This window comes from Malaclemys terrapin, chromosome 8, assembly GCF_027887155.1.
Source record: "Malaclemys terrapin pileata isolate rMalTer1 chromosome 8, rMalTer1.hap1, whole genome shotgun sequence".
NCBI classification, from domain to species: domain Eukaryota; kingdom Metazoa; phylum Chordata; order Testudines; family Emydidae; genus Malaclemys; species Malaclemys terrapin.
In genome coordinates this window covers 18,218,457-18,238,614 of record NC_071512.1, presented here as the reverse complement: position 1 = coordinate 18,238,614, position 20,158 = coordinate 18,218,457, and the positions used below count along the sequence as shown (strand labels likewise).

The 20,158-nt window shown below is 42.1% G+C and overlaps 1 protein-coding gene across 2 annotated transcripts in view; it reads left to right on the top strand.

The window, feature by feature from the left end:
• Positions 1-20,158, top strand: part of PPP2R2B (protein phosphatase 2 regulatory subunit Bbeta) — a 228,404-nt gene that overhangs the window by 153,310 nt on the left and 54,936 nt on the right. For both annotated transcript variants that reach the window (XM_054038264.1, XM_054038265.1), the window contains exons 2-4: positions 7,408-7,505; positions 10,252-10,417; positions 14,119-14,231. In XM_054038264.1, the coding sequence (XP_053894239.1) occupies positions 7,408-7,505; positions 10,252-10,417; positions 14,119-14,231 (377 nt within the window). The remainder of the gene's footprint in view (positions 1-7,407; positions 7,506-10,251; positions 10,418-14,118; positions 14,232-20,158) is intronic.

Sequence of the window (20,158 nt, the reverse complement as noted above, 5' to 3'; positions counted from 1 at the left end):
GTTACTGTGTTCCAGACTGGTACTTAGGTAGAAGTTTCCCAGGCAAAAAGTGCATGACTTTTTCCAGAGAAAAGATCTGACTGATGGAGCTTGCTTTGAGTATGGATCTAATTTACACCATTTTCCACATTTTTTTCATCTGGAACAGTCCTAGGGAAATGTGAGGCTTGACTTTCTGCCCATATTTTAATGCATTCGAGTTGCTATCTTCCATGAGAAGCACATAAATTAGGAAAAGAGTAAAAACACTGGGCAGGATGGTTCGCAGTAAAATATGGTTAGAAATTGACATGTTTATAACTGACATTTTATTTAAACTGGAAACTTTAAATACGTTCCAAAGATGAAATCACCATAAAGGAAAAGGGCTGTTCTAATCAGAGATGGGCCCATGCCACAGATCCAAGTTTGGTTCCAAGGACAAACTTCCCCAAAGTTTGTGTGTTCATGTTTCGGTTGTGAAGTCTAGAACTGGCTCTGGATGTGATCAGATATGAGAGATGAGGGAAATATAGCTGTTTCACTTTGAAGGGACTCATGCAGACATTTTCCCCATATTCTGTCCACATAGCTTGGCATGCATCCTGAACCAAATTTTACTTCAATATGCAGGTTTCAATAAACCCCAAATTTTGAAGTGCAACTTGGTCAAAATCACTGAGTTTATCCTATTTTCTTAAAAGTGGGGAAGTTACAAACTCCTACCAGCTCTTCACACAAAAGCATAGTGATGTCGTTAGCAGTTTGAGCTGAGATTTGTAATTAAAATGGGGATTAAGGGCCTGATCCATGGAACATTGAGATTAATGGCTGTTGGACGAGATCCCCAATCCCTTTGGTATTGCAAAAAAGGGCCCTAGTTCTATAATAAGGTCCTCAGACTTCTTAGCAAACCTGGGCTGGGTTGTGAATTTGTAAAAAATCTAAAACCAGGTGAGATTTTCATGGCCTAGGGCTTTCATTGCAAACATTTAGCAGATCACTAGTAATCATCTGCGTTGTGCGTTGGGATCCCAATTTAATTTCCTTCGTCTTTTTGATCAGTAATTAGAACCTTTCTGTAAATAACTTAACCACTCTGGAAATGAACCAGATCAGCTGGATGTTTTGTGAACTTGGGCTTTTACTTGTTTCACTTCCAGGCGGCTGCCTCTAGTATAGCCTAGCCACTGTCCCCCTTATGTAAACAACTTTTATGGCACCGTCCAGTCCTAGCCAATCAATTAAACAAATGCCAGGCTAACCAGTGGAGTTTCTTGGCGGGTCAGAGAGAGCTACGTTTTGCTCAGTGTTATTTATCTAATAGCAGTTTTCTTTGAATGACAAAAACTTTCAATGTGTCTCTACTGTGGGGGCAGCTTCTCAAGCAGCTTGAGCCGGTGCTGGAAATGCACATGAAAGAATGAGCTATGTACACAGCGCCTCATCCATGCCTGAAGTCTGTGGATAAAGTAGAATATTCTACAGCTCAACCACTACCCTGCATCATTAAAGTCTCTAGCCCTGCATGCGTAAGAGTGAGAGACTGCAAGGAGATTATGGAGCAGGGCGTAGTGCAGGGTCCTTGCCCTCATCTGAATGCAAAGCCTGCATAAGGCCAACCAAAAGAGGGTAGAAAAGAGGAAAAGATTCAGCCTTTTATATTATTATTGATTATTTTATTAATCCATCATCATTTATTCTTATGCATTCCTGCCCTTTGATTCCACTCCCACAGCTCTTTCAGATCCCCTATCAGTGCCAAGGGGCAGGCTTGAGTGACAGGGACTTTCCTGTACATTGTTACACGTCCTGATAACTACAAATATCCATACAAGTCATTATACAAGAATGTAAACCTAAGGCCAGAAAAAAAATTACTGGTATTCCCTCTAAATCAGCACCACAGTGCATAATGTGTCCAAGTAACCTGGACGTTCCTGGCACTATTGCATCTATTTCCCCACTCCCAGGTTCCCTATAAATCTTTGACAGGTCTAGGCAAGGCATTTTTTTTTCACCTTGACTCGTCTGTTTCTATCCATCAAAACTAAGTAATGATGAGAGAATCACTCAAGAGGAGGTTCAGGGAGGTCATGCTACTGGTGTGTAAGTAATTTTGTTGTGTATTTATTGCTTAGTTAAGGTGCTGTGCTGGAAAGGGGAGCTACACACGGTGTAGGGAAGTGTTAGGGCATCATACAGAAGGATTTGGGTCACTTCCAATCTGGGTTGAATATGAGCTGGTGATCTAAAGTCAAAGGCTGTGTACTTTATTATCCGTTCCCTGGGCCACCCAGCCTCGTAGCATCAACATTAAATATAGTAATAGATTACAAACCTGTGTTCTAGGAATTGTACAAGTGTAGAAAGGAGGCTGGTCTTGCAGTTAGGCTACAGGACTCAACTGGGCAGAGAGAAGTTTAAATCCTGATTTCCCACCCCACCCCACCCCCAGGCTTCCTGTGTGACCAGGAACAAGTCACTTGGGGTTTGTCTACACGCACAAGTTGTATCACTTTATTCTGGTATAGTTGAAGTGGTACAGTCCCTATAGTGTGGACAGTTATACTGGGATAAAGATGCCATACAGCTTAGGCTACATCTACACTACGGGGGGGGGGGGGAATCGATTTAAGATACGCAAATTCAGCTACGCGAATAGCGTAGCTGAATTCGACGTATCGCAGCCGACTTACCCCGCTGTAGGGACGGCGGCAAAATCGACCTCTGCGGCTTCCTGTCGACGGCGCTTACTCCCACCTCCGCTGGTGGAGTAAGAGCGTCGATTCGGGGATCGATTTGTCGCGTCCCATCCCCAAGAGGTTGATTTCTACCCACCGATTCAGGCGGGTAGTGTAGACCCAGCCTGTTTCTCATGGAGGATGGGAATAAGCTATACCAGTATAAGGCACTTCATACCGGTATAACTGCATCCACACTAGGTGTTATATTGGTATAACTATTTTGGTAAAAAAAAAAAAAAAAATCATACCACTAATTGTGGTAGTTAAGGACCAAATCTCTGTCTTGGTTCCATATCTGTAAAATGGGGATAGTAATTGGCCTGTAGCTCATTTATCTAAGGTACTTAAGGTATGAATAATACACTTTTGAAGCAAATCAGGATCCATTCACAAATGACTCCCTTACTAAAAAAGGATGAAATTTGTAGTAAGTGTTGATCGGACCAAATAGTCCAGCCATGTCCAGTCGAGTTATTTTGGCTTTCCACTGGTGTAAATAAGAGTAGAATTTGGCCCCTCTGTATTGAGGTTCATCCCTTTTGTGAAAGTTGGTAGCAGATGGTTAAAATCTTAATGGCAGATTTTACTACCCACAAACCCAGGCTGAATCAGAAGGGCTCCATATAATGGAATAGAAATGCTTCACCTTACTGCTTTCCAATTGAGTGCTGGCCAGGCTACCACCCCTGCCACTCAGTAGATTTCTGTGTGTTCGGATGGATGGGGTGTTATCTACCGTAATCCTCTTGGGTTTCTTTGCTGCAGTGCTGGCTCTGTGTGCAATGAAATATTATCCCTAAATCTATTCACAGGAACCAAATGTTATAAATGAATTAAGACAAACTTTAGAAAGCATTCACATGTCATTGCAATTATGCTTAATGCTGGAGAGACGGGGCAATGTGGGGAAGATGCGTGAATATTAATAGAAGCAGCATGGAGTTCATTACTCACCTGCCTGCTGCCATCTGGATTGTCACAGCTCAGCAGACATGGTGGGCTCCTCGCACATTATCAGGGAGTGATTGGATCCTAAAGTGAGCGGAGGGATCCCTATGAAGACATAAAACAGTGGACATGATGAATAAATTGTAGATGGCCGTGTGTCCCCAGCACTGAGAAGGGGCAACCAACTCCCATCAGGCACATTCCTGGGTGATGGATAGGAAACGGAAGGACAACTGTGAATATCCAATAAGTAGTCATGGCATCTCTCAGCAGGGCATGGTGGGGTAGCTGGTGGCACGGCTATCTCTGTAAAATGCCAGATAGGCCCTATGATGAGGACATCAAGGTGAATAAAGACCACCTTAAAATAAGACTTGCTGGGGCAGGTAGGGTTTGGTAGCCTTGATAAGCAGATCACCTAGAAGGGAAACTCCAATTTCAAACCGGTGGTGTCAATCTTGGACAGCCAACCTGTAAAGCTTATCCAATAAGATATGCCCTTTTGAACTTGTGTCCATGTCAAGTGTCCCTCAGAAAGCAGGATCATTCCTCACAAGCCACCTGCAACAGCCTTACCCGACTGTTGTAACTGGGCAAGGGCTGCTAAAGTTAACGATATTGGTAGGCTGGCCTTTGCAATGATCGTGGACTGATGATGACCAAGGGGGAGGCCAAAGACTCGATATATGGACCGGATATCCGTGGACCTTACAGAGACCAATATGCACGACAGCTAGGTGTACATTCATGCGTTTTGGAAGAAGGCTATGGAAGTCGCTGACCCTGATTAGGAAAGTGTCAAGAAAGAAGAAGGTCTTGTGTCCCCAGTCGCCTTCCACACTGGAAGGCTTTTTTCCTGTTTTTACTCATGGACCATAATCTGCCCCACATTAATAGTGAAAAGCAAAGGAGAGCTGGACAGAAAGGTGGGCAGGAGAATGTAACACACAGTCTGAGCAGTAAGGACTATAAATGGTGGTTAGTCCACCAGGATGCGTGAGTGGACATAGCGTGGAATAGATGAGTGAGATACCACATTTCGCCTTTGTACAGAGGCCGGTTGTAGTGGGTCGCTGTAGTGAAGCTAGAGCCTGAGACTCACCCTACCTGTGGCTGTTCTCTTACACCAGCTCCTGGAATCCCTTCCTTGTTCTAGCCAGATTGTGGAGATCTGAGTTATACTGATGGTTTGTTTTTGTTTAATGACAGAGGTTTGTGATTAAAGCATTGGAGTTGCTCGAGTTACAGGTGAATCTTCAGGCCCCAGAGTTAATCTGAATGTTGTTGTTCTTTTTAAAAACATGTTGGTTGGGGTGGGGGAACATCCAGGAGTCACTGCTTCAATTTAGTCTGGTAGAAACTTAATGCATGACTGAGGTGGACTTTGTTGCCCTTTGGGGAGGAGAAGAATCATCTCCTTGTCAGCCAGCTAAGAGTCCCATTGGTTTCCCAGCTTGAGTTAAGCCACCAGGCACCAGCCAGATCCTAGTAGAGGAATAAGAGGAAAATAACCAAACAAACTGGATTCTAGTGAAATGGGTAAATAGCGCTAAACTTGTTTAAAATGGGCCAGATTTCACCTGACGTACATTGAAGCCATTATGGTGTGTCAGGCCATAAATCGGAAGCAGTTTGGTCCAGACACTGGCAAAGAACAGAGGCAGTTTATGTGGGTGCAGTGGCACCAGTCTGGGGACAAGAATAGGAAAATGACTGATGCAACTAACATCTATAACTTGAGATCACGGGATGCAATATTTAAGATGATTGAGCAATTCAGGACAATTAGAACCTGGAGGGAGGAAACTTGCCTGTCTGAAATACCATTTAGAAAGTCACCTTTGCGGGTTTGCTAGAACTCTTGAGGATATTTTTTTTGCTGGATGGCATCTTGATTCACATTGTAGAAGACATAGACAATAACCAGCATTCACCGTGGCTTCTGAAGGGTGTGTGTGTGTGTGTGTGTGTGTGTGTGTGTGTATATATATGTGTATATATATGTGTGTATATATATATATATATATATATATATATATATATATATATATATATATATATATATATATATATATATATATATATATATATATATATATATATAAAAGAGAGATCCATGTATATTAGTACCTTCCTAATATTTTGATTGTATCTTATATGTTTGGGTCCAATTCAGTGCTGACATATTTATTTAGATGTTTTTCACCTGTCTCAGACTCTCGGTGCATTACAGTAAAACACAGATTTTGATCCAGTAAAGTATATGCTAAAAAACAATCCGTGAGAGAAACTCTTGTGATATCTACAGCCCATCTAGAGGGGTCAGAAAAGCATCCCTATTCAGGGCAGCACCTAAGCACCTGTTTTTCTTTAAGCATTCATACGACGTCTGAGTGTATGTACCCAATGTGTGTGCACGTACATACATATAAGGGGTGTACATGTTTATTAGAAATGTTTTGTTTAGATAGACACACACATATACAAAGACAGAGAGAAAGAGAGGTTACATAAATAAGGTATGAAAAGAGAATTTAAAGTTCAATAAAACTGACTTGTACACAAAGGATCTGGATACCAAAAGCTAAAACAAAGTGCCTTTCATTTTAAAAGATGTCCTTTAGCCAACTGCTGGGTTTGAGGCCGTATTCCTTCTCCCCCCTGCACTGTTTTGCCTTCGCTGAATGCTGCACTCAAAGACAATTCATGAAGACCAGTAGGGGAATAACCACAGTAGAATTAACCTCTGACATTCTTCTAAAAATAGTCCTAATAAATCCAATCATTGGCAGTTCTCCTGTCTGCTTTGCCTTAGGGGTAAACACCACTGAGTAAAGCCTTTAAAGCATGGCTTTCCCAGATTGTGACCCCCTATATAAGTTACAGGTTCCTGTCTGTTTCCTTGTTTCTCACACATTAGGACAATTCGCCTCACTGTAATTTTGACCACATGTCCCTGTTCACACACAACTTTTCTTCTGATGATTGTGTTGGACTGCACCACTTTGGGGAGACTAGATGGCAATACAGTAGTGTGGATGGAGTGTTTCCTTTACTTAATCTGAAGTACAAAACGGGGGTTCTGCAATGGGCAGGGCAAACAGCACACATCTAAGGCTATTTTGCCCTGTGGCTTTGAATGGGGTGAGAATGCAGTGGTGCCCAGGAAGGTCCCCCATCTGCCCCATCCTCTGACTCTGCAGAGATGGAAACTAGCAGAGCTCCCTAGAGTCAGAGGGAAGTGGAGGGAGCATAGAAAGGAAAATATGGATCTGAATGATGACACATTCACTTAAACGTGCACAGGATGTTTTGGGGGCTTTTTATTGAGCACAAATAGTAGAAATGGCTGATAATTCCAAAATCTGGATATAAATCTAGACCCAAATGTCTCCTAGAGTTTGCGTATGGTATTGGTTTGAGATAACACCGCTATGGAGACATAAAACAGCCACAAAATTTACTTCCAGACATGAATCCAATTCTTAGTGTCCCAAAACTCCATGGGTTTATATCCGGTTTTAGCTTGTGCTCATTCCTAGTAAACTGTGTTACAAAATTCCATGAGCATATTTATGTACAAGAAGAAACATAAGGACTCTGGAAACTTCTCTGGGGAGACAAAGCACTGACAATACATTTTTCCTTAACTGCACAGAGAATGGTGTCTTATAGATGCCCATGAAAAGCCAGTATACAATTACTTAAATTGCCTTTGTCTTCTTTTTTTCAGCTGACATTATCTCTACAGTAGAATTCAACCACACAGGAGAATTACTAGCGACAGGGGACAAGGGGGGTCGGGTTGTAATATTTCAACGTGAGCAGGAGGTAAGTGCTAGTGAATGCAAAATGCCTATTTTATCCTTTTAAAAGAAGCTTCCTGCTGCTTCCTAATCCTCATGTGTCACTCTTCCCCCCAGTTCTCTTCTGGCAAACTAAAAACTGCAAATAGGCCATTAACCAAAATGGGACCATATTCCTCTCAGAAAGCACCTTCAAAATGTTGCATTTTCTGCATCATTTTACTTTTATTGCACTTGTTGGGAACCTAATGCAAATTGGATCAAGCTGCTGCGTTAGAAACTCCAGTGGTCCTAATTGTGTCATTTGCCAAACCAAATAATGTTCTTTGAACTTTGCTCCTTTCATCCAAATTTGGCACATTCATTGAACCTTCTCGTGTTCACAGCCTTGCTTTGATTTGTATCAATTTGCATTAGCATGTTAGAATTCTGTAAACCTAACTAGCTGCCTTCTGATCTCAGTTTTACCCTTTTTTACACTGATAAAACACCCAGACGTCAATGGAATTGCACCTGATTTACACTGGTGTCAGTGAGATCACAGCACGGCCTAACAGTTGGTGTAAGAGCCCCTACAATTTTAAGCCATAATTGCCATTTCCCTTGTTGTTCCCTGCTCACACCACCAATAACATGCGTAGGGCCTTGTATTCCCCTTCAATGCAAGATGGGGAAGAGTCAAAGGGGGCAGAAAAGTCTTTGTGGGCCAAGCATGAACTTTGTGACACTGCCCTCTTTCTGAGAGACCTCTGTCAACTCTGCTGGGTTGAAGCTGTGTGGCTCAGAGAAGGGAGCGATGTCAGGTTGGGCAGGGAAGAGGATCAGCTGCTTTTTGTGGTGTGATCCGGTCTGTCTGTCTGGCAATGTTCTCACTAGAATAACTGCCAGAAATGAATGCTCTTGAAGCACTATTTGCTCCTGCTCTGGGCTTCTCACTTCTCACAATGGGTGGGTGCAGGCAGGGCAAGCTAGTAGCGGTGCAGAATAGCTCAAAGAATAGTGCTGTGGGGCAGCTCAATTGGCCATCACTGCTCACAAGAGTCCCTTCGCTATAGAACAAGATTTGGGGTAAGTGCCAAGAGCTGTGGGGGGAAGCTTGCACAGTATCTGGCTGTACTGTAGTGGGCTCTCGGCCTTGCTGGTGTGAGTCTGGCGCTTCCAGGAGCATCAAAAATTCTCAGAGAACAGAACATTTCAAATTAAAAAAAAAAAATCTACTGTAGCATAGATGGATAAGAATCATCAAGGTGACCCTGGACATACACCTTACCTCAGAAAAACCTTCCTTAAGAGCTTCTTGGAAGCTATGTATCATTTGTGGTTCATTTCTGCAGGACCCATATTTGCAGAAGCATTGAGCACACAATTAAAGATCTCTGCACATGCTGTGGGTCCAAGAAGCACAGAATGGTTTTGGCAAATGAAAACTGTCACAGGCCCTTACAATCTGGAATATTTTTTCCCTCCGTTTCCAAAGCTGTCTGATGCTAATTGGTCTGGCACATCTTGTGCATACTTCACAGTCTGATCTGGATGGTAGCAAAGCCCCCTTTTGTCAATGTGTTTTGTTAAGGTGGAGTGGGATCTCGGAGGTCTGGCCATGATAAACTTTATAGTCCAAAGACATTTTAAAGCCTATTCTAAAGTCTTACTCTCAAAACTGTTTCTGTGTATACAGTATACACTGGGAGGGGCTGTTTAGTTTAGATTATATATACACACACACCATTATCATCATTCCCAACAGTATTTTATTTCCTATTCTCTTTTTATTATTCTACTCCATTTCTTGAACTTTAAACTTCCTTATGTGCTGCAGGGTAAATTCCATTGAATTCCTGCTTTACAGAGATGCGCCACTTCTGGAGGGATGTTAAAGGGCCTGGGTACATCATTTGAACGCAGAAAGTCAATCCATACAATAAATGACAGGTTTCAGAGTAGCAGCCGTGTTAGTCTGTATCCGCAAAAAGAACAGGAGTACTTGTGGCACCTTAGAGACTAATAAATTTGTTAGTCTCTAAGGTGCCACAAGTACTCCTGTTCTTTTTTCCATACAATAAAGTGTGTGCATTTCTGTTCTATTCGAGTTCTTATATAGTGCTCATCACTGTAGTATCTGAGAGCGTCTGGGAGCATTTAGCTACCTCGGCCTCACTCAGGGCTCCAAGGTGCTAAGCACCTGGGCACCTCATGGATGTCCATGGGACTTGAAGGTACACAGCACCTGCCAGGCTTACCCAGCACCTTGCAGGACTGAGCCCTTTGCCGTTTTATGCAACATTCATTCTTGCACAGATTGTTTCCTTTCCTTGGTTATTTTGTTTCTGATGGATATTTATAGATCTTTGGGGCAAATCCTGCTCACCTTATGCCAGTACAGAGCCCCACTGGCTTCTATGGGGTTGCTCGCGTGAGTGAGTCAAACGGGACTTGGCCCTGTATCTGAGCCATTATCTCTCCTCACCAATTTGCCTTGGAGAGAAATGATAGGGAGGATTTCATTCATTCTAGAAACAAAGCAAAACAAAGGCACCATTTCCTGCTCATATCATCAGCATGCAGAGAAACTGACATAAGAGGAGAATACATCGTGCCGGAAAGATCTCTTGTGTCGGCTTTGATATCTAAACTGTAATGTGTCACCGTAATCACACATTCCCCATCTCTTAACAATCCGCAGAGAACAAAAGAATCAATAGAAAATTTGCGCTCTCTCTCTTTCTCTCTCTCAAAATTCCCTTTACCATTTTTTTTTCTCACTCCTGCAGAGTAAAAATCAGCCCCATCGTAGGGGAGAATACAATGTTTACAGCACGTTCCAGAGCCATGAACCCGAGTTCGATTACCTGAAGAGTTTAGAGATAGAGGAGAAGATCAATAAAATACGATGGCTCCCGCAGCAAAATGCAGCCTACTTCCTTCTCTCCACCAATGGTATGTGACAATAATAATATATAATGCTTTGCCTTTCATCCATGGATTCCATGGTGCTTTGTCAGCATGAAAAAATAAATCTTCACAATCCCCCCGCAGGGCAGGTAAGTATTTCCCTCATTTTAGAGCGGGGGGAACTGAGGCATGGAGAGTTTGACTTGCCTGAAGTCACTCAGTGAAGCAATGGCCGAGATGGAAATAGAACCCAGTTTTCCTGGCTTCCAGCCCTCTTCTTCGATCACTAGACCACTAAGGTCTTACGTTTATTTAGGTCTTGATCCTGGGAAGAGCAGAGCATCTTTGACACCCTTTGAAATTAATGGAGAATTAAGAGTGCTCAGCTCCTCACAGGAGCAGGCCCATGCTACCCCTCATCCCAAAGAATCTCTCCCAGGAGAGAGAAAAACGTGGGGAGATGAACAGAGAAGGCTGAGGTAAGTAACCAAGGTTCACCTCTTAGTTCTAATCTTAATTATACTCTTGTCAATTTTTGTAAATGATCAAACACTGAACTAACATTTAATGGGGCATGCCCTAGTGCACCTCAGTCTTCCCTTTGTATCTGTGGTTTTGGTCCAGGGGCCTGTCCTATTTGAACTCCTTTCTGCCTTCTGTTCAGGCATGTAACTCCCATTACCTTTGGAACAGACTCTTTCATCCATAACTTCAGTATTAGGGAAACCTTGCCCTCAGGAAAACCATCTTCACATTTTTTGTAGTAGTTAAAAAAAAAAAAAAAAAAAAAAAAAACAAGGAGGACTGATTTTTGCAGCCTTTACTTATGCTGAGTAGTACTTACACAGAGGAGAAGTCCTATTGAAATACCATTCTTCTGGGATCCTGGAGAGAACAATAGAGAAGGGGAGTTATTTAAAACAGTTATTGGGGTCTGTACTTGTACCATATCCCCCTGATTTCAGCTAGAGTTGCTGGGTCTCAACGCCTCTCAAGATCAGGCCCGTGGTGTCCACATAATCCACACACATAAAGTAAAAGGAGGAGGAGAAGCAAGAATTAGGAGGGCCAGGAATATTCATGTTAGGAATTTGATACATTCAATGGGCTGCACTCTGGTCTCACGTACGATAATGTCTGACCAGTGATGTGACTCTGGATTTTAACTAGCATGGCTAAGATCAGCATTTGAAGCCCAACCTTGGTGAGAAAATTCTTCAGCCTCTACAGGGCAGAAGAGCTTAAAAAGCCTTGAAGTCATTTTTCTGTCTCTGGTCCCTTTTTCTCTTGGTTTGCTCACCTTGGGAGTTTGACCGTTAGGGAGCACAAGCACAGGGAATTGGTATATGCGACTTGTGGCAATACAGACAATAGTCAGAAAATGTCTTTTGTTATTATTTCTTCTTCTTTCTGGCAAAATCCAATTTTAAAAAATCAAGAATGATTCTATTCTAAAACATGAGTTTAAATAGGGATAACAGGAGCCCAGCTAGAATTTGCTGTCGATGCACATTTCATGTGTATTTCCCTCACACAGGGTTCTGCAGTCAGTTCACACTTGTTCGTTTGCCACTAAACAGGGAGTTTTCTTCCCTCTGACTATTCATTGCGCTCATTATGTTTTTGGATCCTGGAATCTTTTTTAAGAAAAACTACAGCTGATTTTTTTCAATTTGCAGCTGTGTTCAGCTGAGCAGCTTCCTGTTATGCTCAGATAAATATCAGGAGGATCCAATGATATTACGTGGGATGAATGGGACCTTAAGATGGATGTGACTTAATTACTTCAGGGGAAAAGGAGGGGGTCTAATTATCTCCCATAGCCAACTTACTTTGTATTATGGAATTTACTCTATTGATCATTGTAATAAAATTCAAAGACTTATTAAACTCATTTGGGGGGGAGAATCATTGAAACGCAATGAAGATTAATTATAGAGCATAATGTTCTGTTAATTGAGTTTTTAAATAGTTTTTTGATTAACAGGGATATTATCTTTCCATTTGGGATGGTGTTTCAGAGGCTTGCAAGATATCAAAATGATTCTTTAAAAAATAACTCCCATGTTATTCTGTATCTTTTTGTTCTTGTTGTTAAACCAACATTATAGAGGGGAAACCCCCTGAAGTTAAATGGGTTAATAAAAACAAAATTAATGGTAGTCTAATGAAATTGCTGTGTAAAGGGGAAAATTAAGACGAATGATAAGATTGTGTTTTAAAGCTGGTGGAAGTGATGATAAACTGCTGATAGAATCTCTGCCAGTCAAGGGAAAAGAAAACACCATTATTCAGAATAAAGACCACATGTTCCTGGGGCTCTTTCACCTAAAAGCCTTCATGGCACAGGATAAACGGGATGTCAGTAGTTGAAAAAGCCAAGGAAAGATGGCAGTATGGGAATTCAAATTGGATGTGCAGTCAATAATAAAATGCCAGTTTCTGTTCAAGGTGGTGGAAGGGGGAGTTGAAACTGACTTTTGAGTAAATTACAGACATGATTTTACTTCATTCTGGGGGTGTTCTTTTTACTGTGTTCACAGTGTGAACTTCAAATCACTGTATATTTCACTGTATTACATCCTAGATTTCTTTGCCTGAGCTAGTCTCCACCCATGGACAAAAACAAAACTCATGGAATTTGATATCCGTTGTGTGCAGGGTATTTTAAAGTTCACGCACAAATGACCACTGTTCTCTAAACACTGGTGTATAGCTGCACAAGCACTACTTATGGTTAATGATTCCACTGGCTGCTGGAAATATTCAAAGACATGATGGATAGAGCACTCATGAATATTATTCTCTCTTTATTTGTAAGAGGACAATTGGGCTTGATGCAGGAATTGAATGAAATGTTGTGCAAGAGGTCAGAGTAGATGATTGTAATTGTCCCTTCTGACCTTAAAATCTGGGAATTGCCATGTATCATGGCAGTTTGCAGTAATAAGATTGAATAGAAGGAGTAATAAAATAGGCAGTAGGGACACAATATGGAGATGTGGTGTATCATCAGCATTTAACATGTTTTCAGTGATTTGTTTAAGCATTTGGACCAAGTTAATTTGGAAATCATACTTGAAAGTAGTCAGTTTCCCCTGGATAACTGCCATGCAATCTGGCAAATTGTAGGAGGAAAAATCATATAATAGGGTGTTCTCTTGATTAACTTTGGTGGTAGGTATACAAATATGCAGCAATGGGAGAAAAAATGGATTTGGTCTGTAGGTGAGGAGTTCTAAATTAAACTTCTCAGCAGACTTCTGCCTTCTCAGAACAATGTAAAAAGCTCTCTTCTCTTGTAGCCAATGCCCATGTTAGAGTTTCTAGTGACACACTGTGGCGTGTACTAGATAAATCCTAAACTCTGTATACTGAATCATGTGACCTATGGTCATAATCTCTGCAGCTGAGCCCTGGGAAATCACTTCTCAAATAATTTGTCTATTAATGCTTGTTTGAATCAAACAATCTTCTTATATTTGTAATAAATATGTCGGCAGTTGTCTTGCAGCAATAGGAAGGCCAAATATTCCTGGAAAAAAGTGTTGATGATAAACGGTGTTTCTTTCTTTAGAGCTGATTCTTTCCATGTTCCTAGATCTCATTCAGATAAGACAAGAAACAGGAACCTTTTTTACATTTAAACCAATTTTTGTGACACTGGCATTTCTATCAGGCATTCCTTTTAGGATGTCCATTTACTCAGGCATAACTGTATCTTCTTCTCTCTCTTGCTCTTCCAGATAAAACTGTGAAGCTATGGAAAGTTAGTGAACGAGATAAAAGACCAGAGGGCTATAATCTTAAAGATGAAGATGGCCGCCTCCGAGACCCCTCCATGATTACAATGCTACGGGTGAGTTAATTGAGATGCCTAAGGGTCAAGGAATCTTTTTGTATGTGAACTTGGGTAGAAAATTGTCACTGTGGTTTATTTATGGTGGCATGCATAATGCCCTCATGTCTTCAGTGGGGTCCCTGCCTCCAGGAGCTCATGGTTTAAAGACAGAGAGAGGCTGGAAGAGAGGGAAGAGGTACAACACAATAAGGAAAGTAGCCAAGGTGGTGGTGGGCCATGTCTTGGTAAAGATGTGTTTGTTATTACAATAACATTGAGGATGCTTTTGTTGATACTTGAGCCAGGAATGCTTGCGATGCCAGGTTGGCTGCTTTTGCAGGCATGACAAGAAGGGCCAATAGAGCTCTGTGGCGGCAAGATAGAGTAAGGGCCATGGAGCTGGAGCTGGCTGTAGAACCTTGACCGGTGCTCTGGCAGTGGCTTCCTTCAGGGTGAAATGCAGAATGCAGGCTCCCTTTTCTTCCCCCCTCCTGTGGGTTCTGGGTTCAGAGCAGCCCAGCCCTCTCTCATCGCAGAGGTTCCCTAGGAGCCTACTGCAGTAATGAGCTGACTAGTGCAGAGCCCCATCAGCCCAGAATATAGCCCCACACTTGCCCTGACACCTCACAGAAATCCTTTTTCACCATCTGGTATTCATGGTGGCTGCTGTAAATCTAGAAACCTGCAGATTCTCAGGAGAGTTATTCATTCTGAATGAAAAAATGAAGATAAATAGGAAATGCTGTTTCTTCCTTTAAATGTGAAAACGAACACAGAGACATCTCTGATATGCCTTTAATGAATTCAGCTTAGTGTCAGATGATAGGACATGGTGTCCCATGGATCATTAAGGGATAAATCCTGCAGCTTATGTGCAGGCTGAATAACACAACTCTACTGGAGAGAGCTGTAGGTCTGAGTGGAAAGAATCCTCTCCCCTTTGGTCATACTGGGTACCAGTATGCCCCTGCCTCGTGTGTCCAAACTCTGCACCTCTTGTGCTGCTGAACATGTCTGGCACACGCTTGTATTCCTGCCTGGCAATGAAGGAGTTAAAGCATTTCTTTTTTTTCCTTAGTGTTTGACTTGGGTTGTTGGAATGTAAGTACATTCTGTAATTGAGTTTTCCCTCCCAGTGAAAGGAGATTAAAACCGGCCTCCCAAATCAAATGTAAACACCTAAGGCTACATTTTCCATTTACAAGGAAGATGCACGTACAAAATCCATTAAACCAGTTTTCTTCATAGTCACTGGAACGCCACTCGCCTTTCTGAGTGCTGTACCAAGCTGTTGTCTGATGTGGTTTTCTGGAGCTGACACCCTAAAGTCCAGGAGCCTTGCATCAGTGAGTGCTATGGGGGAGCCCCCATAAGACAAGGTGGGAGTGATGCCGTGAGGGCTGTAACACTGACTGGTGTTTGGAAGCTGTAGCATTTAGTAGCAAATTTCACCTGGTCCATCTTTGTGTTGGTAAATTTGTCCTTCTTCATGGGGGATGCAGTATTGTCAGAGCGGTCTCTGATCTTTAACGTGCAGACTAAGAGCTAGATTGTGTCTTCTAGGCACAGCCCTGCAGGGGGAGTTTAGGTGCTGCGGGGGCCTCTCAGCTAATTCAGTCAGGATTCTTCCCAGGACTCCTGTGGAGTGCACTCTGAAGCTGCCGTTCAGTTGTTTTTTACATGAGTACAAGACTTCTTCCCTGTGCCTGGCCATGTCTGCTGGCTGAAGCAGTGGGGTCAGTCCACCAGGGGCCCCGTCCTTACTTCACCCTGCCTGGTCATTTATGTGAAGGCTAGCCCTGCAGGCAGCATAAGCATGGAACGGGGTTCTGCAACCTCGCCAAACTGTGACTGGTCCATGACCCGGAGTGTGAGAAGAGGAAGGGGATAAGCTCCTTGTATCCTCTGCTCCCCTCAGGGCCAGTTAGACCAGTGGGTCTCAAACTTTTTTACTGGCGACCCCTTTCATATAGCAAGCCTCTGAGTGTGACACCCTTAATAAATTAAACACACTTTTTTTTATATATTTAACGCCATTATAAATGCTGGAGGCAAGCGGGGTTTGTGGTGGACGTTGACAGCTCACAACCCCCCATGTAATTACCTCGTGACCCTCTGAGCGGTCCCGATCCCCAGTTTGAGAACCCCTGAGTTAGAGTGAAGCAGGCTTTCTGTTTAAACATGGAGCGAGACCACATTTATCTCAGCTTATCATTGGAGATTTAAAAGAAAAACACCGGATCTAAACTGTAGGCCTAAAAACTCCAACTGAACAGTCCATCTGATGTGCTGTTAATCAGACCAGACCAGTCTGTAATTTATTCACACTGTCAGAATTTGCATTACAAGCAGGGTTTTTTGTTTAAAATATTATTTGTTGCTGTGATTACCTCTGGCTCACTTTTATAGCTCCCGGTTTCATCACAGATCAGGCCAATGAAAACATTTAATAACCCCAGACAGCTAATTAATCCTTGCTAAGAAATGAATGGCTTCTATTTTGAATTGCTCCTACTTGCTGGTAGGCACGTTTTGGTTGTTTTTTCCCAGAGCAAGAAAACATTTTATTTCCTATATGTATTGTTGTTATGTTTAAGGTAGCATTTCCAACCAATACGCTGTAAATTAGGAAGCCCACTAGAATCATTTCTCCAAGATTTGAATGTCAGATTCTATAGCTTCCCGACCCTTCTGTATGTAGAGCTGGGGAAACCGCTTTTGCTTTAAAGCAATATTAAAGGGTATTACTCCAGTTATTGCTTTCTTCTGTGTCTTAATGCCTCAGAAAAGCCATGGACTTAGTGTGGGAAAGGCAGGGTTGCAGCGCAAAGGCATGGAGCTAGTGTCTTTATTTCATCCAGATCTGCAAAAGAGAGATCCGTGTGGAGCTTTTCCATATGGCAGATTTGTCTGCTTATGCCTTAGGTGCACTCACTCAGCTCCTGTTCCCCAACCTCTCAATGCCCAGAGGTGACAGTCCACCCTGAGTGCTTTCTAAGCAACTGCAACTAATCGAGAGGCCTAATAAGCTATGAAGAGAGCAAACACAGACTGTACTTTTCTGCAACAGACAGCTTGTTCACTACATTCCATTTGCCTGTAATTTGTATTTTACTGCAACTGGGATTATTATTATTGTTTATTATTTAGAAATAGGCTAACTCATTTTGCCTAATGTCACACCAGCTCGGATGCTGTAGGTCTGAAAGCTGGACTCGCACCTTACTGGCTTTGCCTTCCATTTGGGAGAGGCTGTGAAAAGAGGAGCAGAGAGAGAAATCCAATGGGAAAAATGGAGAGCGAGAAAATGAGAACTGAAAAAAGGAGAGAGGAATTCTACTAGCCCCAGGGACCTACTTATGCCAGTTTAGTTTTTGTAGAGGTACATAGCCCCATTTCCTGTTTGCTAGAAAAAAAGTTTGGTTTTTTTTGTTTGTTTGTTTTTTAAATAACACAACAGAGATTTAATTTACAGAGGCAAAGAAAGTTTTGTGAATTTATTTGAACTGGTTTTGCAAACCAAAAATACTTTGTGAAATTACCATTCTCATGAGCTCCACATACATTCTTGTACATTCACATATGAACTTAGTGCCAATATGTGGCCCAGAAGTATTTGGACCCAAAGACCAGTAGGTCAGCAAGATAGGAGCCCGAGTGTCTGAGTCATTGTTCAGTTCCCACTGTTCTCGGCAGAAGCTTGCTTCTTGGAAAAATCAATATAAAGTTTATGAAACTGCTGTTAAGTTACATTTGATTCAGAGGTTAGGTCAAGGTGAATTTAGTGTTTGGTCTGGAGGCACAGCACCCCTTTTCTATTACAGGGGAAGCAAAAATCTACGTGTCTCTATTCTGACCCCAGGTTCATAGAGACAGAATTCAAAGGACGCTCCCAGGACAGTGGAATCTCTCTGTCTGCTGCTTTCAGATCAGTTCCTCACATCCACTGACACAGTGCTATGTCCTCGTGTTGAGCTGCCATCAGCCATTGTGCTATGTTCTTCAGGACTGCCGACCTCGCCAAGGAAGAACAAACACCCAACGCTCCCTTAGCCAACTCATAGTTTAGAGTCATATTTGTAATTTGTTGATACTGCTGACGATTGTAAGCAATTTTTACCCATCACTGCACTCTTCGTATATTTGTTACAAATGTTGGGCTAATGAAAACACAGTCAACCCCCTTATATAATTACAGGATCACAGTGGCGCACAAACAGCCCACATTATTAGGGTTAACTTTGTTGAGCTGTTTTCTTAGTAATTCCTCAAGCTTTTCTCTCTCTTCCCCCCCCTCCCTGGGCTCTCTGAGGTGCAGATACTGACATGTGATTGACTATGGCCAAGTGAATACTGGCATGTGATCAGTGGGATACTTATATGATATGATTATGAAAACTAATAACAATGCTTACCTTCACTATTGATTACTGTCATTATCTGATTGTATTTGATTGAATACTGGGGTTCTCATATGTGATCATGTGGCCTAGCTCCAAAGATCAACTTAAATTCTGTTTTTAAAAGCATTTAACCTTTTATTATATCTGCCTGTCTGTCGCTCAGTCTTTGCCTCTGGCTTCAGTGGGAACTGAAGAGACAAAGTTACACAGACTCCCATTGACATCAGTGGACTTTGGGTAAGGCCCGATGTCAGCACACTACATGGGCTTTAGCCATGAGACTCGTATTAATGTGTCACATTAAAATGTATTTGACCCTTAGAGTGAACTAAATCACATCTTATTCTGTGCAGAACAGACAAGCCAGTCTTTTCCCTGCCTTTAGACTGGAGAGCCATTATGGGCTCCCTCTTGCAGTATGTGCTGGTCATAGTCCTCATCAGCATTAGAATTGCTCATGAAAACGTCTTTTGAAATGGGCAGTGTCTTACCTTTTCCAATGAATAGGAAATCTTTGAAACACAGCAGCAGTTGCTGGAGTTATGGGCGTTCCCCAGATACTGTGGCAAGCCCCAGTTTCCTCTGTTATGACCTTTCTCTTTTCGTAACCTTCCTTTAACTGCCATTAAATTATCTGGAGGTTTGAGATCTGTAAAGGTCAGAGACTGGGGGTAGGAAGGGAGGAATACGGTGCTGGGATTTTTCACGGTTTTGAAGTCAGTATTTTATCACTGTCAAAAATGAAACCCTCCCTGACCCAAGTGAATTTTCTCTGGATAGTAAATTTTATGTCATATGGTTTTCTTTTAGTTCTTGTGAACCATTCACACCACTTGTCAGACAGGGGAAAGCAGGGGCTGTCAATGATTTCTCTTAATGCTCTCTGATGGTCCTCCTAGAGCGCTTGGAATTTCATCTGGCATGCACTAAGTTGTATCATGCAAAGTTTCCTTGTGTTTCCATTTCCTACTATTTGCCACATTTGGATGTATTTAGACACAGACCTGCTACCGTAGATTCTAGTAACATCCTATTGCTAAAGCCAGGTACTTCCAATGCAACAGTGAAACCCAATCCTGAGGAAGGAGGTGTTGCCACATATGAAGAAGCCAGTGGTCCATTCACTTTACTATATGCCTTGGTAGTTTTCTTGTGAGAAAGTTAAAACCCAAACCAATAATGCATCTGGACAAGAACTATACAACTGGGGGAAAACTATTTCTGACTCCAGGTGGTGATCATTTTATGCCTTTACATTTGATTGTTGATAACCCTTATCATTTTGATTCTGGTTACTATAACTGCAAATGTTAGTCTTATTTATATATTGGCCTAATCCATTTTCTGAATCCTGCTAAGTTATTTGGCTCAAAAATATCCTGCATCAATGAGTTCCATAAGTTAATTCTAGGATTTCTAAAGTTATATTTCAGCTTTTTGACATGTATTGCTTTTTAGCTCCATTGGCTCACCCAGCACTGCCTTCCATCACATGCGGCTGTCATTGGAGCAGAGTATGTACAAAAGTACCATCATGCACTA